Source organism: Phocoena sinus, chromosome 1, assembly GCF_008692025.1.
Source record: "Phocoena sinus isolate mPhoSin1 chromosome 1, mPhoSin1.pri, whole genome shotgun sequence".
In the NCBI taxonomy this organism is placed as follows: domain Eukaryota; kingdom Metazoa; phylum Chordata; class Mammalia; order Artiodactyla; family Phocoenidae; genus Phocoena; species Phocoena sinus.
In genome coordinates this window covers 140,242,182-140,269,211 of record NC_045763.1, presented here as the reverse complement: position 1 = coordinate 140,269,211, position 27,030 = coordinate 140,242,182, and the positions used below count along the sequence as shown (strand labels likewise).

The window sequence follows — 27,030 nt, the reverse complement described above, 5'->3', positions numbered from 1 at the left end:
CATTCTAAGTTATAAACACATTTTTAAAAGTGTAAACTCGTTAGTAACCAAAAAAAAGCAAATCAAAACAAAAAGATACAGGGTAGCAACAACTAAAAGTTATAAAGTTCCCCACGTGGTAAAGGGTCAAGAAAAATGGACACTCATACTTTGGTGATGGGAAGATAAGTTGGTAAAAGATTGTTTTTGGAGAGAGGGTAATTTGGAATACATATATAAAAAAATCTCTTTGTCTCAGTCATCTTATACATAGGGATTTATGCTAAGAGAATGACTGGAGATACAAAGTATTATGAAAAATTGTTCAGACGAGAGCACTGGAATCACAAGTAAGTGCTGAACAATCATCGACAGGAAGACACTGGAACTCACCAAAAAAAGATACCCTACATCCAAAGACAAAGCAGAAGCTGCAATGAGACAGTAGAAGGGGCACAATCACAATAAAATCAAATCCCATAACTGCTGGGTGGGTGACTCACAAACTAGAGAACACTTATACCACAGAAGTCCACCCACTGAAGGTTCTGAGCCCCACATCAGGCTTTGCAACCTGGGGGTCCGGCACTGGGAGGAGGATTTCCAGAGAACCAGACTATGAAGGCTAGTGGGATCTGATTGCAGGACTTCGACAGGACTGGGGGAAAGAGAGACTCCACTCTTGGAGGGCACACACAAAGTAGCGGGTGCATCAGGACCCAGGCAGAAGGAGCAGTGACCCCATAGGAGACTGAACCAGACCTACCTGCTAGTGTTGCAGGGTCTCCTGAAGAGGCGGGGGGTGACTGTGTCTCACTGCGGGGACAAGGACCCTGGCAGCAGAAGTTCTGGGAAGTACTCCTTGGTGTGAGGCCTCCTGGAGTCCGCATTAGCCCCACCAAACAGTCTATAGGCTCCAGAGCTGGGTCGCCTCAGGTCAAACAACCACCAAGGAGGGAACTCAGCCCCACCCATCAGCACACAAGCGGATTAAAGTTTCACTGAGCTCTGCCCAACAGAGCAACACCCAGCTCTATCCACCACCAGTCCCTCCCATCAGGAAGCTTGCACAAGCCCCTTATATAGCCTCATCCACCAGAGGGCAGACAGCAGAAACAAGAAGAATTACAATCCTGCAGCCTGTGGAGTGAAAACCACATTCACAGAAAGATAGACAAAATGAAAAGGCAGAGGACTATGTACATGATGAAGGAACAAGATAAAACCCCAGAAAAACAACTAAACAAAGTGGAGCTAGGCAACCTTCCAGAAAAAGAATTAAGAATAATGATAGTGAAGATGACCCAGGACCTCAGAAAAAGAATGCAGTCAAAGATCAAGAAGATGCAAGAAATGTTTAACAAAGACCTAGAAGAATTAAAGAACAAACAAACAGAGATGAACAATACAATAACTGAAATGAAAAATACACCAGAAGGAATCAATAGCAGAATAACTGAGGAAGAAGAACAGATAAGTGACCTGGAAGACAGAATGGTGGAATTCACTGCCACAGAACAGAATAAAAAAAAAAAGAATGATGCCACAGAACAGAATAAAAAAAAAAGAATGAAAACAAATGAAGACAGCCTAAGAGACCTCTCGGACAACATTAAACATAATACAAATGCACAAACATTCACATTATAGAGGTCCCAGAAGTAGAAGAGAGAGAAAGGACCCCAGAAAATATTTGAAGTGATTATAGTTGAAAACTTCCCTAACATGGGAAAGGAAATAGCCATCCAAGTCCAGGAGGTGCAGAAAGTCCCAGGCAGAATAAACCCAAGGAGAAACATGCCAAGACACATAGTAATCAAACTGGCAAAAATTAAAGACAAAGAAAAATTATTAAAAGCAAAAAGGGAAAAACGACAAATAACATACAAGGGAACTCCCATAAGGTTAACAGCTGATTTCTCAGCAGAAACTCTACAAGCCAGGAGGCAGTGGCAGAATATATTTAAAGTGACGAAAGGGAAGAAGCTACAACCAAGACTACTCTACCTGGCAAGGATCTCATTCAGATTCGATGGAGAAATCAAAAGCCTTACAGACAAGCAAAAGTTAAGAGAATTCAGCACCACCAAACCAGTTTTACAACAAATGCTAAAGGGACTTCTTTAGGCGGGAAACACAAGAGAAGAAAAAGACCACAAAAACAATCCTAAAACAATTAAGAAAATGGTAGTAGGAACATACAAATCGATAATTACCTTAAATGTGAATGGATTAAAGGCTCCAACCAAAAGACACAGGCTTGCTGAATGGACACAAAAACAAGACTCATATATATGCTGCCTACAAGCAACCCACTTCAGACCTAGGCATACACACAGATTGAAAGTGAGGGGATGGAAAAAGATATTCCATGCAAATGGAAATCAAAAGAAAGCTGGAGTAGCTATACTCATATCAGATAAAATAGACTTTAAAATAAAGAATGTTACAAGAGACAAGGAAGGACACTAAATAATGATCAAGGAATCAATCCAAGAAGAACATATAACAATTATAAATATATATGCACACAAAATAGGAGCTCCTCCATACAAAAGGCAAATGCTAACAGCTATAAAAGAGGAAATCAACAGTAATGCAATAATAATGGGGACTTTACCACCTCACTTACACCAATGGACAGATCATCCAGACAGTAAAGTAATAAGGAAACACAAGCCTTAAGTGACACAATAGACCAGAGAGATTTAATTGATATTTATAGGACCTTCTGTCTGAAAACAGCAGATTATACTTTCTTCTCACATGCACATGGAACATTCTCCAGAATAGATCACATCTTGGGTCAGGATAGATCACATCTTGGGTCACAAATCAAGCCTCAGTATATTTAAGAAAACTGAAATCATATCAAGCATCTTTTCTGATCACAATCCTATGAGATTAGAAATAAATTACAGGGAAAAAATCATAAAAAACACAAACACATGGAGGCTAAACAATACGTTACTAAATAACTAAGAGATCACTGAAGAAATCCAAGATGAAATCAAAAATATATCTGGAGACAAATGACAATGAAAACACCACGATCCAAAACCTATGGGGTGCAGCAAAAGCAGTTCTAAGAGGGAAGTTTATAGCGATACAATCCTACCTCAGAAACAAGAAAAATCTCAAATAAACAATCTAACCGTACACCTCAAGGAACTAGAGAAAGAACAAACAACCCAAAGTTAGTAGAAGGAAAGAAATCATAAAGATCAGAACAGAAATAAATGAAATAGAAACAAAGAAAACAGTAGCAAAGATCAATAAAACTAAAAGCTGTTTTTTGAGAAGATGAACAAAATTGATAAACCTTTAGCCAGACTCATCAAGAAAAAGAGGGAGAGGACTCAAATGAATAAAATTAGAAATTAAAAGGAAGTTACAATGGACACTGCAAAGAGTAGCCCCTGCTCGCCACAACTAGAGAAAGCCCACACACAGCAACAAAGACCCAACACAGCCAAAAAATTAAAAAAAAAAAAATTTAACAAAAAGAAATGAAAAAGGAGAAGTTAAAACGGACACTGAAGAAATACAAACCATCATAAGAGGCTACTACAAGCAACTCTATGCCAATAAAATGGACAACCTGGAAGAAATGGACAGATTTTTAGAAAGGTATAACCTTCCAAGACTGAACCAGGAAGAAAGAGAAAATATGAACAGACCAATCACAAGTAATGAAATTGAAACTGATTAAAAATCTTCCAACAAAAGTCCAGGACCAGATGGAAAGCTATACCATGTTCCTGGACTGGAAGAATCAATATTGTAAAAATGACTATACTATCCAAAGCAATCTACAGATTCAGTGCAATCCCTATCAAATTACCATGACATTTTTTTTTTTTTTTACAGAACTAAAACAAAAAATCTTAAAATTTGTATGGAGACACAAAAGACCCCAAAGAGCCAAAGCAATCTTGAGGGGAAAAAAACGGAGCTGGAGGAATCAGACTCCCAGACTTCAGACTACAGTACAAAGCTGCAGTAATCAAGGCAATATGGTACTGGCACAAAAACAGAAATACAGATCAATGGAACACAATAGAAATCCCATAGATAAACCCACGCTCCTATGGTCAACTAATCTATGACAAAGGAGGCAAGGATATACAATGGAGAAAAGATAGTCTCTTCAATAAGTGGTGCTGGGAAAACTGGACAGCTACATGTAAAAGAATGAAATTAGAACACTCCCTAACAACATACACAAGAATAAACTCAAACTGGATTAAAGACCTAAATGTAAGACCAGACACTCTAAAACTCTTAGAGGAAAACATAGGAAGAACATTCTTTGACATACATCACAGCAAGATCTTTTTTGAATCACCTCCTACAGTAATGGAAATAAAAAACAAAATAGACAAATGGGAGCTAATGAAACTTAAAAGTTTTTGCACAGCAAAGGAAACTATAAACAAGACGAAAAGACAACCCTCAGAATGGGAGAAAATATTTGCTAATGAATCAATGGACAAAGGATTAATCTCCAAAATATATAAACAGCTCATGAAGCTCATTATTAAAAAAACAAACAACCTAATCAAAAAATGGGCAGAAGACCTAAATAGACATTTCTCCAAAAAAGACATACAGATGGCCAAGTAGCACATGAAAAGCTGCTCAACATCACTAATTATTAGAGAAATGCAAATCAGAACTACAGTGAGGTATCACCTAACACCAGTTAGAATGGGCATCATCAGAAAATCTACAAACAATAAATGCTGGAGAGGGTGTGGAGAAAAGGGAACCCTCTTGCACTGTTGGTGGGAATATAAATTGATAGAGCCACTATAGAGTACAGTATGGAGGTTCCTTAAAAAACTAAAAATAGAGTTACTCTATGATGCAGCAATCTCACTACTGGACATATACTCAGAGAAAACCATAATTCAAAAAGACACATGCACCCCCATGTTCACTGCAGCACTATTTACAACAGTTAGGTCATGGAAGCGACATAAATGCCCATCGACAGACAAATGGATAAAGAAGATGTGGTACATGTATACATGAAATATTACTCAGTCATAAAAAGGAACAAAACTGGGTCATTTGTAGAGACATGGATGGACCTAGAGACTGTCATACAGAGTGAAGTAAGTCAGAAAGAGAAAAACAAATATCGTATATTAACGCATATATTTGGTATCTAGAAAAATAGTACAGATGAACCAGTTTGCAAGGCAAAAATAGAGACATATATGCAGAGAACAAACATATGGACACCAGCGGGGGGAAAGTGGGGGGAGGGGTGATGGTGGTGTGATGAATTCGGAGACTGGGATTGACATCTATACACTAATATAAATAAAATAGATAATCAATAAAAACCTGCTATATAAAAAAAATAAAATTAAAAAAATTGTTTTATAAAGTATTAGTTAAATTATGGCATATTCAAACAGTATATTCATAGTGTGTATAGGACAGGTCCATTATTTTATACTTAAATTTTATAAGTTAGAATGGTTTAACATTTACAGAGAAGTTGTGAGAATAGTAAAGAGTTCCCATATACCTTTACATCCAGTTTCCTCTATTGGTAAAATCTTAGATTAGGATGGTTCATTTGTCACAGTTAATGAACCAAACACTGAAACGATATTCAGATTTCCATAGTTTTTATTTAGTGTCCTTTTCCCGTTACAGGAGTACATCCAGGACACTACATTACATTTAGCTGTCATGTCTCCTTAGGCTCCTCTCGACTGTGACAGTTTCTCAGATTATTTTTTGGTTTTGATGACCCTGAAAGTTTTGAGGAGTACTGGCCAGGTATTTTGTAGACTGTCCCTCAATTGGGATTTGTCTAATTTTTTTCTCATGATTATACTGAGGTCATGGGTGTTGGGGAGGAAGACCACAGAGGTCATTCTCCTCACATCATAACAAGGGTACATGCTATCAACATAAACTTAACACTGTCACTGTTAATTTTGATCACCTGGCTGGGGTAGTGTTTGTCAATTTTCTCCACTCTAACGTTACCTTTCTTGCCCCATATTCACAATGTTCTCTCTCTAAGGAAGTCACTGCGCACAGTCCATACTTAAGAAGTGGGAAGTTACGCTCCGCCTCCTTGAGGGTAGAGTAATACATAAATGATTTGGAATTATTCTGCATAGGAGATTTATCAATTCTTCTCTATTTATTCAATCATTTATGTGTATCAGTATGGACCCGTGGGTATTTATTTTTATAATTTGTATAAAGTAAATGCATTGTGCACTATTCCATATTTATAGCACAATCTAATACTGTATGATTAATTTTGTTGCTTCAATTCTTTCAGCTTTGACCGCTCGGAGCTCTTTCAGTTGGCTCCTGTGTCCCTGTGACATACCCCATCATTGTGTGTCTATATTGTTAGCACTTCCTAATTTGGGCACTACAAAATACTCTAGGATCATCTTACATATTCCTCAGCCCTATAATCAGCCATTTGTCCAAAAAGTCTTGGTTCCTTTTTTTGGAGAATGGTACTAGAAACAAGATCCGGGTGCTGGGTATGTTTGCTGCTACTGGAGTGTCATTGACTCTAGGTCCTCTCAGCTGAGAGAGCAAGAAAGTGGTGTGTGTGTGTACATGCATACCTACACCTGTGCATACATATACTACAAATACAGGTATCAACACATGTATGTACAGACATGTATATAAATATATGCATGCCCATACATGTGTCTATATGTTTACACATGTGTTTACACATATCTATCAATATTTCTACATGTATCCATCTATATCTATATTTGGCTAAACATTAATTCACACTGATATCACCAACTCTTTACCACTGCCACCGGATTCTTCTAGCCACATCTCGTGTGTGTCTAACCTCTCCCTCCAACAGTGAGAAACCTGCCTCCACCATCCAGCATCCACAAATTCACTAATGACAGTGTTTTCAGAATTGCTAACTCTTAGCTCCACTGCAAAAAAGAGTACAGTGCTCATGTAAAGTTTCTTTTACTTCTACAGCCTCCATCCATCATTTCCAAAGTTACTTAGGTCACCCTCTTCAGTGAGGTTATTTCATATACTTGTAATACTGTTAGATTCTTTCGTCAGTCTGCATTCCATCTTGGGATCCCCTGACCTCTTAATTTTGTTTTTTAATTGACAAACATTAAAATTCACTCTCTTTGTTGTAAAGTTCTATGCATTCTAACAAATGCGTAGTGCATTTTAACAAATGCATGGTGTCATGTATCTACCATTACAGTCTCATACAGAATAGGTTCACTCCCCTAAAAATTCCCTGTGTTTCTCCTATTCAGCCCTCCTTTTCCCACAAACCTTTGGAAACCACTTATCTGCTTACCATCTGGATGGTTTTGCCTTTTTCAGATGTCATATAAATAGAATCATATCGTATGTATTGTACATTTTTGACTATATTCTTTCACTGGGCAATGTACACTTAAGACTCATCTATGTTTTTTCATGGCTTAGTAGCTCATTTCTTTTTATCACTAAATAATACCCCATTGTATATAGTTTGTTCATTCACCAGTGAAGGACATCTTACATGCTTCCAGTTTTTTGGTGATTGTGAATAAAGCTACTATCAACACTCACGTGAAGATGTTTGTGGGATCACAGTTTTTCAATATCCTAGAAGTATGGCTGTTGGATATATGGTAAGAAATACCATACATAGCTCTGTAAGAAATTCAGGTCCACTTCTGTTCAGAAAAAGATTATATTTCTATGTATTTAGGCATAAAACATAAACAGCTGTGATGGGATTTATGACCAATTTTATTTATTTTTTACTCACTTTTATATTTTCCCAGGATGTTTTAAAGTAATTCAAGCAAGCAGTACATTTATAATCAGGGGAAAATTAATTTAAAAAGTACAATTAAGTAAGAGAGTAACAGGAGTAAACCAAATCCAATGGCTCGTGTTGTTTATCTTGTTTCACTAGACCACCAGCTCCTGGCCAGCAGGGATTCTCTGATATGAGCTTACGCACTGTGACTGTTAAGGCATCACACAGACTGTGAAGCATTTCACTGTAAAGAGATTCTCTGTTCTTTGTCTACAGCTGGTGTTCCCTGACATTTGTTTTAGGCTCTGTGTTATCTCAGACTCAGGAGAAGTAATGGAACCCTGGTCAGCATTTGGGAGACCCAGATTCCTGACAGTGTGCCTGTCAGTGTGTATATATATATACACACACACACTCTTTTTTAGATTCTTTTCTATTATAGGTTATTATAAGATACCAAATATATTAATAGTTCCCTGTGCTATACAGCAGGTCCTTGAATTGTTTATCTATTTTATATATAGTAGTGTGTATATTTTAATCCCAAATCCTAATTTATCCCTCCTCCCCTTTTCCCCCTTGGTAACCATAAGTTTGTTTTCTATGTCTGTGAGTCTTTTTCTGTTTTCATTTGTATCATGTTTTTAGATTCCACATATAAGTGGTATCATGTGATACTTGTCTTTCTTCTGCCATGTTTCTGAGACCAACCTTTAAACCTCATCTTCCAGTTCTAGTCACTAGATTCCTGTCTTGTTTCTGGTCTAAGTGCCCTCAACTGTACAAATCCATAACGTATTAAAAAAAAAAAAAAAAGGTTTGCCTCCAATCAAGCAAGCCCTCAAATAATCTACTTATGAGCAGATGTTTTGTCAGTAAATGAAAATCTGCAGTATAACATCACACTCTGACATGAACAAAAAAATGAAACCAGCTCATTAAGTTTTAGACAATATATCTGTCATTACCAGTTGTTTTAATTTTCAAAGAAGGAGGAACTTTGGCACCTATTATCATAGAGTAAATAAATTAGATCAATTGTGAATGTGAAGTAGGCAGTTACAATGGCATCTTCATGTATCTATTATAATGTTGACAAGCTAAACAATACATCCCCCCCTTTCAAAGAAGATGTATGAATTTTTTATGCCTGGTTATTTATTTCTATCTTTTCGGAATGACAGGTATAGAATCCATTGTCAAAATTACCAAGAACCTTTTAGAAACAAATCATGAGGCTGTTGGGTACTATACCTCTGTTAATACTAAGTATTAATTACTCACAAATAAAGTCTATAAGAAGAGACACTACTCAAAGCCCAGACTCTTGGAAACATTACCACAGTTTTTGATATTCTCACCTCCATGGCATAAATTATTAATTTTGGGTGAAGCTACCTCACTGAGTTTGCGAATCGATGAGTGAAACTTATATGCTTTGGTTTTATTTTTAGCATCACAGGGGAGATAAGAGAGAAATACGAACAACCTGCAGAAAAGGCACATGACTGTGTTATTGTTCTAGATACTCTAATCAGTGGTGAGCCTTAGGTGGCCCTCTCACTTGTCACTCATTTCCCCCAACTCCACTGTTGTATCTGGGCCACTTGGGTAAAAAATACCCAGGCTAAAACAGCGAGACAAATAAATCCAGTATCTAAAATGACCATGTGGATCAAACAGAATCAAGGTTTGAAGAGGGCTTCTTTCCATTGTCTATTTAAATATCACGGTATGGCTCTTGGAGAAGAGGCCAAAAATTTAAATATAAGGTATACCTTATACCTTAATATTTAAATATAGGGTATAATTTTAAATATAAGGTTTGTGTTTGCTGTACTTCCCAAAGTTAAACAGGGAAGGTTCTGGAGGATAAATAAGAAGCTATGCTTTACAGGGCAGAAGAGATCAAGAGTAACTATGTTCAGCAAATTTTAGAAAACACTTTGCATCCAAGGAAGGCATATTTAAAAGCAATCACATTTTGCAACAATGCTGGGAAAAGGGAAGTCATTATCAACAGCCTCAACCTTTAAATTAGATGAGCAGAGATCTGTTCTATTTATTCTGTAGCTGCAAACTGGCTAAAGAATGTGGCTATCTGTATACCAGAAATTAATGTGCTCGTTTGGAAAAAAACAGCTAAAACACACTAACTACCCAATGAACACTTCACAATGTGCTCCATCAGCCTCCCCATCCACTCACTATTCATGTCACGTCTCTGTGCTTGGCTCCCACTATCCCTTCTGCATGAAATCCCTTTCCCCTCCTCATTTGCCAATGCAAACTGCTTTCGTTCAAGGCCCTGCTGCAGGGCTAGCTCTCTGTGAATCTCCTCAGATCTCCCAATCAGGGTCCACCATTCCATTCCCATTCTCCCAAAAGACTGCATTAGGCCCTCTACTGGAGACTTCCTGTGTACATATCTGTCGCCCCTTGAGTTTCCTGAGTTACACTGGTGCCTCGTTAATCCTTTTTTTCCATCAGCACCCAGACAATACTTAGCTGACAATGAGAACTGAGTACACTGAAATAGGAATTTATTCAAGAGATATACCGTAAAAAAAAAACTAAAAATAGAGTTATCACATGATCCTGCAATCCACTCCTGGGCATGCATCCGGAGAAAACTATAATTCAAAAAGATACATGTACCCCAATGCTCATAGCAGCACAGTTTACAATAGCCAATACATGGAAGCAACCTAAATGTCCCTCAACAGATGAATGGAAAGAAAGAAGATGTGGTGTGTATACCACCCCCGCACACACACACAATGGAATATTACTCAGCCATAGAAAAGAATGAAACAATGCCATTTGCAGCAACGTGGATGGACCTAGAGATTACCATATTAAGTGAAGTAGTCAGAAAAAAACGAATATCATATGATATCACTTATATGTGGAATCTAAATTCCACAAATGAACTTATTTTATAAAACAGAAATAGATTTACAGACATGGAAGACAAACTTACGGTTACCAAAGGGGAAAGGGGAGGAGAGAGACAAATCAGGAGTTCGGGATTAACGTATACAAACTACTATTTATAAAATAAACAACAAAGACCTACTGTATAGCACAGGGAACTATATTCAATATCTTATAATAACTTATAATGGAAAAGAATCTGAAAAAATATATATACATGCATGTATAACTCAATTACTTTGCTGTATACCTGAAACTAACACAACATTGCAAATTAACTATACGTCAACTTAAAAAATAGTTATGGAAAAAAGAGAGATGCTGTACCAGGACCCTAATACCGTGTTCACCTACATAAGGTCGTGTCAGTGTATTAGTATGGAAAAGAGAAAAGGCTATTTGAAATAGGGTTTCAGTCATGTTCTGCTATACCTAGCTTTTGGGATGATTATAGTAGTTGCTCGAAAAACCACCTGTGATTCATTGATTTCTATATCTGTTGGGTACAGGTATCCCCTGCTTTTTCAAAGTTTGCTTTACACCACTTTGCTTTTACAAAAGAATTAGTACCTGTTTTCGCTAACCGAAAGAAATGTGAAGAGGATTTTTGCTTTTAGGAAAAAAGGCAAAAAGCGAAAATAGCATTCAGCGTTTGTTTGTTTTGCAGGAGCCATTATAAAGGCAGTGCAGTCCCCCAGCAGTGAGAGTGGCACTGCCACGCTCCTTCCCCAGAAACTACACTTAGCATCTCAGCATGAAGCTGCTGTACCTGTGAACTGTGTCTGTGCTTTACCTCAATTTATTTTGTGCATCCGTTAGCAAGACGTGTCCAAAGGTAAATGCTTCTTCACTTTGCACCATTCCAGGTTACAGGAAGTTTCCTAGTAACGCTACTTTCGGATAGTGGGGGGAACCTGTGTACACTTTAATATTGCCCTTTCTCCGTGAGAGAATGAAGTGTGCTACTATGATATAAGTCTTTCTTCGAGGGGACTAGGTATTAACTCTTGCTTAGAACCAGAAGAATGCTGTTCCTTAACTTTGTTTCCACCATGAAATAGCAACTAACCTCAGAAACGAATCTAAGTGTCCTTTTAACTAGTGACAACAATAACCACTATCATTTGTGTTGGACTTAATGTTTACAAAGCACTTTGTGGGTATTCTTTTAGTCTCATAACATTCTGTTCCTGAATTAGGAACTCTGCTTCTGTTCAACACTTAAAATTTAGAGGGTTGATTCAACAAATCCCTCCTTCTTAGTGAATTAAACTCTACTCCTGTTCTACTCTAAAATAAACTACCACAGTGCCAGGAGAATCTGTAAGACCTTGAATGTGCCTGGCTCAAGTAACACAAAAATACTAGTTGGATGAAGAATGTTTTCCAAGATCAGTGAAGAGACAGAATTCTTCCCTCCTGTTCCATCTGTGCTGCAACAAAAGAGAATGATGCTGCCAGAACTAAAGCTCACATGCGCTGTTTTTCTCCCCAGAAACTAAACGGTTCTGGTCAGGTAGATCATATCTGAGATCCTGATGCTGTTTCTCTAATTATCTGGAAGAACCCGAGGCTGGTACCATGTCCTATGCATGCGAGAACAGGAAGTGAGAATGAGACCACTGAGTTAAAAGCAGGGAATCTTGGGGATGAGTCTTGGGCTAAAGTGATGTTTATGAAGCTGCTCTAGGAAGAGGTTTCTCTTGTCTAAAACAGATGCTCTCGGGAGCATCTTCACCCCCTATCTTCACTTTGGTTTGGGAACCCTCAACCCAAACCAAACCAGAATGTCTGCAAACCAGGAAGTAACTCCTTCAAGTCCAAATCCCACTTCTTCCCTCCTCCACAATTCATTCCAGCCCCAGCCTGAGCCCAAATCCAACCTGTACCTTGAAGGAGGGAGGGGAGGGGAAAGGAGGTGCTTTGTAGAGCTTGACCCTTTGTCTGTAATATCAGCTTTACCCTTGTCAGTTTATTTTACCTTATTCTCAAGAGTGCTAGGAATGTATAAATGACTTGGGAAACTGGGATGATTCAAAGTCATGGTCTTTTGCATTATCTGGTTTCCAAAAATAATTACTTGACCTTCCATGTGAGACGAGCACTCAAAGATAAACAGTCACTCCTAAGATCACCAAGAACAACCTTTAAACCAAAAAGTCAGTTTGCTATTATATTAGTTGCTCTGCAGAGTCATAGGATAAGTAAACATGGTCGTATCTGTTAAAAAGAAGAGTTTAAATTGACCCTTAAGAGGGTTCCTCATTAGAGAACACCTGGATGGGAATTATATATCTTAGCATAATAAACATTATGGAGTCAAAGTTTACAATGTTCATTCACATGACTTGTTCCTCACCGGCATATTCTAGAAAGAGTGATATGGTGACTGTAGTCTTGAGCACTTAGCTTTCCTACTGACCTACAGGTAATGAGTGAAATTGCAGACTGTTCTCTGGTTTGTTTCAGGCTGTCAATCACTCCAATGCTTTGGAGAACATTAGTCCCCTCCAGGGGACTGCTTCAGCCATAGCACATTCCGTGAGTCAGAGCCACTTCCCAGTTTTCACCAGCTGAATGCCACTGCTCCAAAGAGAGCTCTGGTAGGTTGCTGGAAATTTTCTTCTTATCAAAGATGTCTCCTAATCTCTAAGTCTTCATTTCTGCAACTGGATGTCCTGACATTTACTGGAAATGTAACGTACCGGACATAGGTATAGGAGCTCTCACAAACTCAACAGGCGGGAAGAGGGCAGACCTAGAGCTTGATTCATTCTCCTTTTCCACTAAAGCCCATTAGAATGCTCTATTTCTTATCTTGTCACTTGATTGTCCTCAGGAATTGGTGAGTTAGACAAGCATGTTTCGACTCAGTCTTCAACTCTCTGGATAATACTGAAATCAAAAGCTCACCCAACCATGATATGTCTCATTTGATAGAAAAGTGCCTTCTCATTTATACAAAGATATCTGGAAATAGTGAGTCAAAAACTATGATAATACATGTAAATCTAGGAAACACAAACAAAACCCCAAACTCAAACCCAAAAACCCCCCAAAACAAAAAACCAGCATCAAATGATTCATTAACTCCTAAGGGAGGACAGCTTAAGAATGACAAACGTTAATCAAGGAAAAAATGACAATGTCTTAGCGTGTAGTAAGAGGGAGCACTTCAAAACGATGTCTTTTATTTGTCTTTGGAGAGGGAAGGGGACTGAATAGTGCCAAGACTGGAGTAATTTACCCTTAAATTATTTATATGCAGAACTATTAACCTACATAAAATGAAGCTGGATGATCCTTGAGCTTCCATGAGCTCCTTGAACTTGCCTGCTGTTAATCAGATATCAGAGAATGGTGAAAAACTGAGGGTATTTAAGATAATGAGAAAATGACAATCCTACTTACATTACAGATCCCCAGGTATGCAAGTAGTTACTGGAGTTTTGGTATTATTATCCCCTTTAAAAATAAATTTTAAATCACACAAATAATATACTCATATTTTCCTTAAAAAATTAAAAGTATTAAAAATTTTAAATATTTTTATAAGGATAAAAATCCCCTAACCACCACACCCAATCTAACTCCACTGTTGACAATAGCCAACGTCTGCATTTTCTATGCCAGAAACCATGCTAAGAGTTTACAGGAATATCTTTTTAATTTTCACAAATTCCTGCTAAAGTGGGTTCAATTATTATCCGCATTTTGCAGAGGAGGAAACTGAGCCATGGCACACTTATGTCCCCCATTAACTCAGGTGCCGACTCTTTTTTTTTCTTTGCGGTACGTGGGCCTCTCACCGCCGCGGCCTCTCCCGCCGCGGAGCACAGGCCCCGGATGCGCAGGCCCAGCGGCCATGGCTCACGGGCCCAGCCGCTCCGCGGCATGTGGGATCCTCCCGGACCGGGGCACGAACCCACGTCCCCTGCATCGGCAGGCGGACTCCCAACCACTGTGCCACCAGGGAAGCCCCAGGTGCCCACTCTTACTAGTTAGGGACACATCCATCCAGGCTTTTCTATGGATCCCTGTACATTTATGAGTACTCATAGCACATGTAGGGTGTTGCTGTTTTGTTTCATTAAAAAACCTTAAATGGTATCATACTATACATATCCAATCTACAATTTGCATTTCTCCCTGACAGTTCACAAATTCTAACTCATTCTTTTTAATTGCTGTCTAGTGTACTACAGCTGTAGCATTCTCCTAGTGACAAGCATGAAGGTTATTTTTGATTTTTCACTTATAGAAACAATGCTGTAGTGAAAGTCTTGTGCAAGTTTTCTCATTCAGAAGGGCAGCTGCTTGGGTGGATATCAAGATATGGAAGTGCTGGGTGATGCTGAGCGCATGTTTAAATTTTAATAGATACTGCTAAATTGTCCTCCAAGATATATACCACTAGTATGTAAATACATATTTTCCTATTACCATGCCAAAATCTGATATTATCAATCTTCAAATTTTTGCCAAGCTAAGGAATCATGTTTTAATATGCATTTCCCTGATTACAATAAACGTTGTGTTAGGCAACACCATCTGGACTGGTAATTAAATGATAAAGTGAGTTAAAGTAGGGCAACATAAAAAATGTATATATACATTAAGCGTGTTATTTATTTTAAAATACATAGATGTGCATTCCCCCTCCCATCTTTTGACACAGGAACAAGGCTTCTCAAGTAAGGGATCACTGACTGGGGCTCTACATATACTTTCTGCATTAACCACACCCTTATAATGTACATCTAAGATTCCCTGGTTTGGTTTCTTAAGTGAAGAGAGAACGTAAAAGCCTTGTGAAATAATCTGAGTGCAGAATTTAATTTAATTTAACCGTAAGTTTTTAGTAATTGGCTTCATCAAGATTTTCCAAAGCATTTAATTTAATTTTCACAAAAACAGCTCTTTCCACACTTGTGTTTCATTGGTTTATATATTACCTAACTAAATTACATAATTACAATGACATTCATCCAGTATAAGCAGGTTTGGAAACCATCGCACTGGCGCTTGGAAAACACACATTTAACTGAGAGAGCAAAAGCACAGAGGTATTCTAGAGAGTAGCCCACCAGCCATTCTGTGAGCCCACCCTAGACTGAAGTCAGCATCTTTCAGAGGGGTTTGGGAGAGTCTTCTAACGCAGCAGGTTGGGTAAGAGAGTAGCCACTGTACTAGTGATGTGGAACATCTTTTCATATGCTTATTACCCAATATCCTCTACTGTGAACCATCTGTTCATTTCATTTACCTATTTTTCTAGTGGATTAGCCTTTTCTTAATTATTTACAAGTGTTCTTTAGAAATCCCAGTACTAATCCTTTGTCTTTTATGTCATAAATATTTTCTCCCAGGATGTTGCCTATCTATTAACTACTTTTCTGTAGTTATTCTGTCTTGCAGAAGTACTTAATTTTGATCTAATGAAATAAACTATTTTTCTTTCTTTGTTTAATATATTTATTTATTTTTGGCTGCATTGGGTCTTCGTTGCTGAGTGTGGGCTTTCTCTAGTTGCGGTGAGTGGAGACTACTCTTCGTTGCGATGTGTGGGTTTCTCATTGCAGTGGCTTCTCTTGTTGTGGAGCACGGGCTCTAGGGCGTGGGCTTCAGTAGTAGTGGCACATGGGCTCAGGAGTTGTGCTAGAGCACAGGCTCAGAAGTTCTGGCGCATGGGCTTAGCTGCTCTGCGGCATGTGGGATCTTCCTGGACCAGGGCTCGAGCCCATGTCCCCTGCATTGGCAGGTGGATTCTTAACCACTGCGCCACCAGGGAAGTCCCACTATTTTTCTTTCTTCATAGCTTTTGCTTTCTATGTCTTAAGAAAGCCTCCCCTGCTTTGCTAAGATTCTAAACATATTCTCCTATGTTTTCTTCTAATACTTCAATAATTTTATAATTCCCAGATTCCAGATGAGGAACTTGAAGTACAGAAGTTTCAGATATTTGACGAAAATTATAAAGCTAGAAATAATCCGGGATCCATATTGATATATATTTATGTATAATCTCCAAAGCCAATGCTACTACTTTATACTACTTTCCTGAAGAAGGAATTAAAGTCTGAGAGAAGTAAAGTGAAATACATGGATGTCCAACAGTGGTAAAAATTGGATGAATGCACATGTTTGTACTGAGTACATAAATGGTTGACATATAAATGACTCATCATCAGCCACAGAAAACCAGCACAACCTCTTCCACCCACAGAAACTGTGGTCAATAGAATTTAGATGTCCCAAGTGACTGGACATCTAAATACTATTGAGCAACTACCAGGTACAAAATAATAGTTGGACCTCGAGGTCCAACTTCTCTTATTCATACATTCCTCCATCCACATTCAAGCAAACAAAAACATACCGAACACCTAGCATGTCCCAGGTAACAAGCGCCACACACTCATAGATGTGGACTTTGCTAGACTCCTTCGCATGGATAGTCCGCAAGTTCCTAAAGCTTTGCTTGCTCAAAACCAACCTCTGCATTCGCAATGTACCTTGAGTTGTGGTCATTTAGGTCACATGCCTTCTATCTGCTACCAGAAAGTGAGCCCACTAGGGTGATGAGATTTACATTATGCTCCTCTGCATCCCCCAAAGCACAGAGCCTAAGGCCCTGACAGTACAGGTGTTCTGTTACTGCAGTTACTACACTGTCGTGTGATGGATGCTTCACTTCCTCTCTTGTGGACCACATTTGATCTTTTAAGGGTGGGCAAGAATGAGTAATGAATAATGAATGAATGAACACTTTGTATTTTCATCAAACAAAGCCTTCTTAGTGATTTTACCTTTTCATTGAGGTCACTATTCATTCTCACCACTACCGGTCATCTTTCCAGGTGTCACAGTCTTGTTATTACCATTATCTCCTGAGTCCTCTGTCTTCCTTTAATACCTATAATAAGCTGTCAAATCTTGTTGCTTCTATTGCAACCTTGCCTAAACCTTTTCTATTCTCCCTGCCACTACCTTGGTTCAGGTTCACTATCTCTTGCAAAAACTATTATGAATGATCTCCCACCCAGGCTCCCCATACTACTCCATATTACACCTGCTGATTCCACATAAACTTTCCTGAATCATAATCTCATTCTGACAACCCCTAGCTTAAAAACTTCAAAGGCTCCCATTAATCCACTGAATTGATTTTGGACCTCTCAGCTGGACATCAAAGCTCTGTGTATGACCCCATCTACGTTTTGCCTCTAATTTCCCGGTGCTCTCCTACTGCTGCCTTCTCCTGACCCCTCCCGCTCCCCAATCAAACAGGACCATGTGCTTTTTATTAAATACGTTTTGGGTTTTCCATCTCTGTTACTTCAGCCTGGGGCACTCTCCCTCATTCTATCCTTTGAGGCCCATTGTAAACACCAGCTCTTTCATCCAGTAGGTCCTGATGCCACAACAGACAAGATATCTGCCTTCTTTGATATCGGCAGCTCTTTGTGTTGTCTTCTTGGAATCAATCTTGTTTTATTTATCTAACCTTGCTTTATTTGTAGTCATTTGGTACTTACCTTGTTTACTGCAATACAAGCGCCTTGTGGTAAGAGTCAGTGGTTTCCTTATTTTTGTGTTTATCTGCAGAGTTTGGGACAGAGCCTTGTACACAGAGGCACCCAGTAAGCTACTGGTTGACCTGAACAGTTCCCTCAACTTTACTGTAAGCTCCTTAAGGACAGTGACTTTAAGTACACAGTGTCTCTCAACCCAGGTAAGGGCCTTGTGCATAACAGGTACTCAAAACATACTTGTTTAAGTAATTTCATGGTTCCAGAGCAAGATTTTTCAAAACAGATGTAACACTGGCATTAACCTAAAACATTCACTTAAATCTCTCTCACCAATTAACGTAAAAGAAAAAGAAAAGGAACGCTGACTCTAACGTTCATTATTCTTTCCTTTCGTTTTATGTGATAATGCCTAACTCTTATTAGGTGCTTATCACGTACCAGGCACTGCACTCAAAGTTTTACAACAATCACCTCGTGTAATCCTCCCAAGAGCACCATGAAGCACTGTCTTTTTCCCCAATGGGTGGACAAGAGGTTTAGAGAAGTGAAGTAACTTGATCCTGCAATGAGTAAGTGGCAGAGCTGAGATCTGAATCCAGGCAGTTTCTGCCTCCAAAAACCCATGGTTGTCACCATCATGCCATATGCCTTGGTTACGTTTGCCAACTCTCTTAATTTCAACAGTTTGCATTAAAAAAAAAATCTTTTAAAAAGTACTTCAAGCCACATCTTAAAATCATTCTTTGAAACATAAGAACATCTTGACTCTCAGATTATTTTAATGGACGTAAAAATAAAGAATTGTTAAGTCTATCTCGTCCACCTTCCAATGTAAGCTTCAAATTTAGGAGGCTGTTTTCTCAAATGGTATGCATGGTCAGTACTTGATTATGCATCCCCCCAAATGGAGGTGACAAAGGTAACATACTTCCAAATAACTGAAAATCATTTAATTTTGGAACGCAGTCTAGAAATCTCAGAACCAAAAATAACCATTTAGTCCCCATTCTCCTTGTAAGTCTTCATATATTTGAAAACTCCTCTTGGTGGCCTGGACTCTGATTCGCTGGCAGAGTAAAGGGGTATAGGGTTGCATAGATAATCCATGAGTAAATAGGCCAGAATTTCTCTCTTTTTGAATCTCCATTCAGTCTGCATGGAAAAGCAGTAGCACCAATTCTGACCACAGTGATGAAAAAGAATACACTAGCACCAAGGAACTGATAGACTGTGAATCTGAGAGAGAAGGAAAAAAAGCTGTACTGGCCCTAAATACGATGAGAGCAACACTGAGGAAAAACTCACAAGCTGTAAGATAAAAGTCATTGCCTTCCTTAGGATTTCAGAGATACAAGCATGTGAAGTAGAGATGGACACTAGTAGTTACATCTAAGAAAGAGCCACCAGCGGACTGGTCACCAAAGACTCTTTAGCCACCAATGGAAATACTATTACTAAAGATGAGATTCATAACTTAAGATGAAATTATATCAAGCAAGGACAAACTCTGTTCAATAAAATACAGTAGAAAACTGACTACTGATGTTTCAACTACTCAGATCTTCTATTTATCTATTCAAAGCAAAAAAAAAAAATTCATGTAAAAAGTCTGATAATATTAACTTCCCTATTTAGTCATAGCTACCTTTTCTGGATTTAAGTATTGATGTTAAAATATATCACAGGTATGATGAACCTCTGTGACTTAAGGGATACCTTAAAATCCAAATCCCATTTATAAAGCAAAATTTTATCAGAGTATTTTTCACTCCTTTAAAATGATCTAAAATACTCAGTTGTTGATACTTGAGTTTTTCAGGTGGTAGATCATATGTTCAGAAAAGAATAGAGGAAAAAGAGTGAGCCTGTTATGTTCATTAGTGTATCATGGAAAAATGACAGCCTTAAATACTCATGAGCACTGGTGAATATTCTGCCGACTCCCTCTGCTGTAGCAGAAATCAGAAAAACAAAGCACATAACAGAAAAAGGAGTTTAAGTCAAGTGAAAATATTTTATGACATTGCAAACTTCTTAAAAATACATTCACTCAAACATGAAAAAAATAGCAATTAATCCCAAAGCAAAAGAGAAAAACAATTCTGCTCCAACATAACTGAATAAATGCATATTCTTAACAATCTGTAATCTCTTAAAAAATCAGCTAATATGATAACTTACTGTTTGTTTAAGAGATGGAATATTAAGGTGGAACATGTATATTGATTTGTATTAGAGAAAGAGTTTCCTAACTATGTTTCAGATCATTAGAATTCTCACGTTAACTCAAAACCCACAATACCTTAACAGTGTGAAAGTGAAGTACAAATTTGATAAAGACCTACCTTCAAAGTACCTTATTTTCCTTTGAAAGGCAACTTCCTTAACAACACTACATATCGAGAATAATGAAACTTAGCCATTCACTGTGATCTGGACACGAGTTAAAGGATGCAGAGAAAAAGAAAAAAGGTAATGCCCCCACCCCCATAAAACTCATTCCTACTTTATGCTTTTTCCTTTAAATTTAACCATTCTGAAATACTAATAATGTTGCTACATTTCCCCTGAAACATTCTCTATGAAGATGAAAGAAGGGCTTGTTCAAAAACAAACAGGATACAGGAGTACTGGTACAGCTTCCAGGCAAGCTATAAATAGCAACGGCATTTTCAAGAAATCTCATGCCAGCGTGTAAGCTGCAGTTAAACATGCAGTGAAGATTTTATTATAATGCTGTCACCAAAATTCATTGTTATACGAGAAAGTCAATGCTTACCAAGTTTTCTTGGTTCCTGGCTGCTATTTTTTGCTCCTCTTCTGCCCCATTTTTCATGTATTTGACCTCTTCCACCGGTTTGATCCTATACTCATCTGAGTACCAAAAAAGAAAAGACATTTTATAACTTTTTTCACAATGGGAGAAAAGTGTCAGTAAGAAAAGCCCAGCAGCATAATTTGTTAGAGCCCTTTCCCTGCGGCCTTTCTATGGGGTTCATTTGAAACAATCTGGAAGAAGCTTCACCAGCCTCTTTTTATGAGGCGCTGTCCTCTGTCTACTGGGCAAAGCTCAGCACCACGAAGGCAGCTAATGAAAGTGGCACTGCCTGGTCCTTTCACAGAGAGCAGATGGTGGCAGCAGAAACGGAGGTTATTCCATATCTAAAGCCTATTCGGAATTTATACACATTAGGGCATAGCGCATAATGGTTTAAGGAGATTTTTCTCCTTGAGAATATTCGTTCAAAATGCCTGTGGCAGCAACGTTATGCAGTAAGTTCACACCTGAATTTCTTTCTTTTGGAAAAACAAAGTAAGACTAAAGAGCTTAACTGATCAACAAATAGATATAAACAATCGGAAACTGAAATTTTCCTGTTGGTGATTCCCATATTAAATGTGGAACAGTCTGCAACGATTTCATATGATACATACAGACTCTAATCTCTCTGTAAAGTCACACACATGAAGAGCCATAATATCACACGGCTCTAACTGGTAGGTATTTCTATCACTCAAGGCGGGACAGTATAGTGGACCATGGACGGGACCTGGACTTTGCAACAGCCAGAGAGAGAGTACAACAAACTCCAATATCAAAACACATCATAGAAGAAACTTGGGAAAACCTGCAATTAAAGTTCCTCTCCAGGGCAGAGGTTTGGTGATGCCAATGATGACATTTTCACCAGATTTCTGTCAATAGGAAATGACTTGGGCACACTAAGGTCAAAAACAGGTGTGACTTTGAGTCACCTTTAGTCCAGTGTGTAGGAAAAATCACAGACATTATGGAATTAGAAAATTTCATCAACCAACAAACTGATGATTGCCTAGCATATGACATGGAATAATGTCTATAAAAGGCTACCTAATAGACAGATGTCTATCACTAGGAAGTTGCAATATATTTTCTTATTGCCTGTGGTTAATTTGCTACAATGACTATATGCTTATATAATTTCTTGCCTTACTATTTATAATACCATTTCCTATATAGTTTCAGGCTTCCTCATACTATCCCTTAACACGCTACCCCCAAAGATGTTTGTTACAGTTAATATTTCTTCAAGTAATTATGCTGTTCCAATGTTTCTCAAAATTATCATCCTTATGAAAGTAATACATTTGCATATATCTGAATAAAGACTCCATGTTCACAGCTGAGCCAATTGTTTCTTCCATCTGACAATTCAAGGTAGTTATGGATTCTGCTTCTTTCTAAAGAAGTTAGAAAGACTGGTATGAGGTTACAGTAATGAGTCCTTTAGGAATACCATGTCCTAAATGTATTAACAAGTTAATCAGTGGGTTCTGATCCACAATTACAAAATACAGAATTTCACATTCCAATTTGGTACTCAGAAGAGAAAAAAATAAGAGAAAGTTAATAAATTTGGCACATTTAATTAAGGATTATTTACTCAGAAGTTGGAAAAGCACTTGTTAATTGAAAAAAAAAAAAAGACACTGCCTAATTATGCCTCCCATACAATTAAACAGAGACAAAAAATAAAGGAAAAAAATAATAGCTAAAGATGGGTCTCCCTAACTTCAGTTTGGAACATTAATATTTATAAATGATGGTTCACTGGGATAATTACTAACATTTAACTGATCTAAATTGTGATCTTAATTACTTACAGTGAGTCTCTAATTATTTAAATATAAACACACATACATACATTATTTGTTTTAAACACAATTCCAGTGGACTCTATCATTTTGTCTAGAGGACACAAAACCTCACATGATGAGATGGGGAAAGCATAACATTTTAGGACCTAAGCAGAACCTTCTGAAAGAGCCTCCCAAAAGACGGTCCTTTGCCTGCGGCACAGCAAAAGGTTTCTTCTAGAGGAGACCCGCCCTTGCCTTGCCCGCTGTCCTCTCCCACCCCTAAGCCACAGCCCACAGTAGACACTCTCTAAACAGCTGAGTGATATTCAATCTTCATTCTCTTTTTATCCCTACAGGAAACACAGCTGAATTCAAAGTATCAATAGTAGACAAACTATTAATATTTTTCTTCAATGAAGAAAAGCTGCTGGCTACATGTCTTTCAAAGCAGTGTTATCCCACATACAGACTTTTTATAATATCACCAATTTAGAAAGAGGATAGGTTTTAGTGTGTCATTAACAAACACGCCTGGCTAGCCAATGCTGTCTTTGTGGAACACGCTATAACTGGATAAAAAAGAAAAACAAACAGCCACGACTGCAAAGCCAGACCTATCATTATTACTTACATAACACACTGCACAGAATCCGTCGCGGTATGAAACAAAAAAGCCAGCAAGACCCTTAGATAAACCACAATTTGTATAAAGCAAATACTTAAAAACGGTCTGTCAAGTCTCTCAAAGGCTGGTGCTGGGGATGAAGATGCCCATCTGGAAACAGACAACTCGCCAACCAACGTGTCACACATTTCCATGGCGATGCAGCCGTCAGGAACGGCACTCTGTGTGGACCAATGGAGCATTTCGGGTTATGGCAGTGACACAACCACTACGGAAATCCATTTTTCCTTTTGGTGAGGGCACAGGGGAATCCGTGTTGGACTTTAGCCCCTTCATCAGATCACACACTGGACGCAACTGCAAGTAGCAGAGCCACTGTTACAAGCCAGAGAGCCCCGCCCGGCAACAGAACAACCTGCCAACTTAATTAAGAGGAGCCACAAGCAGACTGTCTTCCTCTGGCTCCCTCACACCTGTTCACAATTTTTCTTTTCTTCCTGTTGATCTTGTCAGGTGGCTTCTTAAAATGCACGTCAGGAGCTGTAGGCTAACACCCGGTTTCGAACCTGCTCCCCTTCCTCCCTATATAAACAGTTGCAGGCTGTGCCAGTCAAGATAGATCTGGGGTAAAAGCACTGCTGTGGTGATATTTTTAGCATTTTATTCCTCAGATTCCATCAGAAAGGGCTACACTTTCTGTGGCAGCTCTATCATGCTAAAGACACACTGTTGCCCACCAAATCTCTGCGCCTCACGTTTGACGTAAAGTGCCTCATATATACATATATAAAATTAGGTTTTTAGAACTAGAAGGTGATCAGTTGGTTGGACTTGCTTCAGATGTTATGGAATCATCCCCATTTTCAGGATCCTGTCAATTCTTCCATTGTCAACAACTCACTGGCCCCTATCCTGTCCTCCCAAGTTTTGCAGATGGAAGATCTGCTACAAGGTTACATTTATAAACAACGGAACTGACTTCAAAGTGAGTGAATTAGAAGATGAATGCTGGAGTGAGTTCATAATGCCATAACTATTAAAAGGTTAACAATTCTCATAAAAGTACATATTAGATAGGGAAGAAGGAAGACAGGCAAGAGTTCTAGAAATGCTACTCTTTGAGGTAGGAAAGGATCTTTTTTTTTTTTTTTTTTTTTTTTTTTTTGCGGTACGCGGGCGTCTCACCGCTGCGGCCTCTTCCGTCGCGGAGCACAGGCTCCGGACGCGCAGGCCCAGCGGCCATGGCTCACGGGCCCAGCCGCTCCGCGGTACGTGGGACCCTCCCGGACCGGGGCACAAACCCGCGTCCCCTGCCTCGGCAGGCGGACTCCCAACCACTGCGCCACCAGGGAAGCCCGTAGGAAGGGATCTTACAGTTCTTTCCTAGAACGGTGAAATTCGTATCTATTGATACTTTCACACTCAAGTCTTCTTCTGATCAATGACATATGTACCAGAATGAATCTTTCCCAGGACTGTTCCGATTTCAAAAACTGCGCTGATGTCCTCATACCAAAACAATCCAACATCTGGGCATCTTCACTGGATTGCTTCATCATCCAAATTTTGCATGAAGATTCTCTAGTAGACTTATTATTATTATATGCTCAGGAAAATATGAGGACTTGGAACAAGAGGTAAAAGAAGTATTTATAAAAATAAACAAACCAGGGCTTCCCTGGTGGCGCAGTGGTTGAGAGTCCGCCTGCCGATGCAGGGGACACGGGTGCGTGCCCCAGTCCGGGAAGATTCCACATGCCGCGGAGCGGCTGGGCCCGTGAGCCATGGCCGCTGTGCCTGCGCGTCTGGAGCCTGTGCTCCTCAGAGGGAGAGGCCACAACAGTGAGAGGCCTGCGTACCGCAAAAAAAAATAAATAAACAAACCAATTAAAAGACTAAACTATTCTGCATTTTAGTGTAAACTCACTTCCCTTGGGTTTCTCCCACTGAACATCCTGTCCCCCATGCTAACTAAATTCAAGTCCCCAAATCCTGGTACGACTTCAAATTCTTGCCTAGGATCTTTCTTTACTTGGTGAGATTTTTTTCAAGAGGTGAGTATTCACGGTGGCTAAGAGCCTAGCCTCTAGAGCTTGAATGACTAGCCATATGGCCTTGGGCAACTTACTCATGCTTTCTGTGCCTTGGTTTCTTCATTTGTAAAATGGGAATATTTATAGTACCTAATCTCACACATAGAGTCACATGAATTAATATATGAATATACTTAAAACAGTGCCTAGCCCATAATAAATGTTGGCTGCTGTTTTAGAAAAACTGTGCTGCTTCTGCAGGGAACACTATTTCTAATGCACAAAATCCATCAAGGTATAAAAACAAAAAGCATAATGTAAACATCAAAAATTAATTTAACTGAAAATTCTGACTTAACTATGCTAACAAGTAAAGTGAGAAGGGAATATTATCGTCCAGGATAAGCCTTTAGCATTTTTTAACTAAATGCATATAGTGCTTTAATTAAAATAAAACATAATTTTAAAAGAACAATAAATAACTTTTATGACAGGAAAAAGAAAAGTGATCATTATTTGAGTGAAACCAGGGTTACAAGAAAATAATGTTCCTCTATCTTCCTTTATATCCTAACTCAATTATTGCCATTGGCACAGCTCCTAGTCTCGGCCTTCCTTGAGGGCACAAGAGTGAATGGGTGAGGTTCAGGAGAGTCTGAGAACCTACCATGGGCTGGGCTCTGTGATAAGCAATGGAGGGGGTGTGGAGGGGGGAGACAGTGCCCGGGGAAAACCACTGTCTTGGGGGGAGGCTTATGCTCTGAGAACCCTTCTGCTACCTGGAGCACGTTCCTCAGGCTAGACTGACCGCACAAGTAGGCTGACCCTATTCCACTCAGCCACAGTCCACCAAGACAGACTAACTCTGGAAAACCTTATGCACAAAGTAGAGACTCAGCTGAAGGACCTCATAGACCAGTATCAATTCTCTGTCAGGCAGTCCCTTCACGATAATTACTATATCCTCACTTGCAGAAAGTGATTTCGCCCTTTCCAATGTAATAGTTATCATTAAGCAATTTCTAGGGTAATTATGAACTGCTCGTTCTAAATGTTTTGAATATTTCTAAAGTAAGGCTTTGGAGCATTTAATACAAAATGCTCTCAGTCTTTTTCAGAGTGTGTCTCAAAACAAGCTAATAAAGGAAAACTAATTTCAAAATAAGATTGTCTAATACATGAAGTGCTCATGGTCTAAAAATATAAACTGTTAAAAAATAACAAGCAGGGAAATTATGTTTTCAGACTTCATATTTGTGGAAGATTAAACCCTGGCCACTGGGTTTCCACTAGGGGAATTAGGAAGATTGTACATATTTTTACATATCCCCTTTTATGATATCTCATAATTGAAAACTGTTAATATCACTAAGAGGGCAAGTCTCATATGTCTACTGTATCCTTATTCACTAGTGAAACCTAATGCTTGGATATATTTGAAAATCAGAGATAGCTAAAACATATAGTCTTGCTTCAGTCACGTAAAACTCATTTCAGCAC

The 27,030-nt window shown here is 38.7% G+C and overlaps 1 protein-coding gene across 7 annotated transcripts in view; it reads right to left on the bottom strand.

Moving 5' to 3' along the window:
• C1H1orf21 (chromosome 1 C1orf21 homolog) overlaps window positions 1-27,030 on the bottom strand; it is a 265,201-nt gene that overhangs the window by 129,581 nt on the left and 108,590 nt on the right. For all 7 annotated transcript variants that reach the window (XR_004349888.1, XM_032631797.1, XM_032631778.1 and 4 more), the window contains one exon: window positions 21,032-21,126. Coding sequence is in view for 6 of the 7 variants with exons in the window: in XM_032631797.1 (XP_032487688.1) it covers window positions 21,032-21,126 (95 nt within the window). In the remaining variant the exon portion in view is untranslated. The remainder of the gene's footprint in view (window positions 1-21,031; window positions 21,127-27,030) is intronic.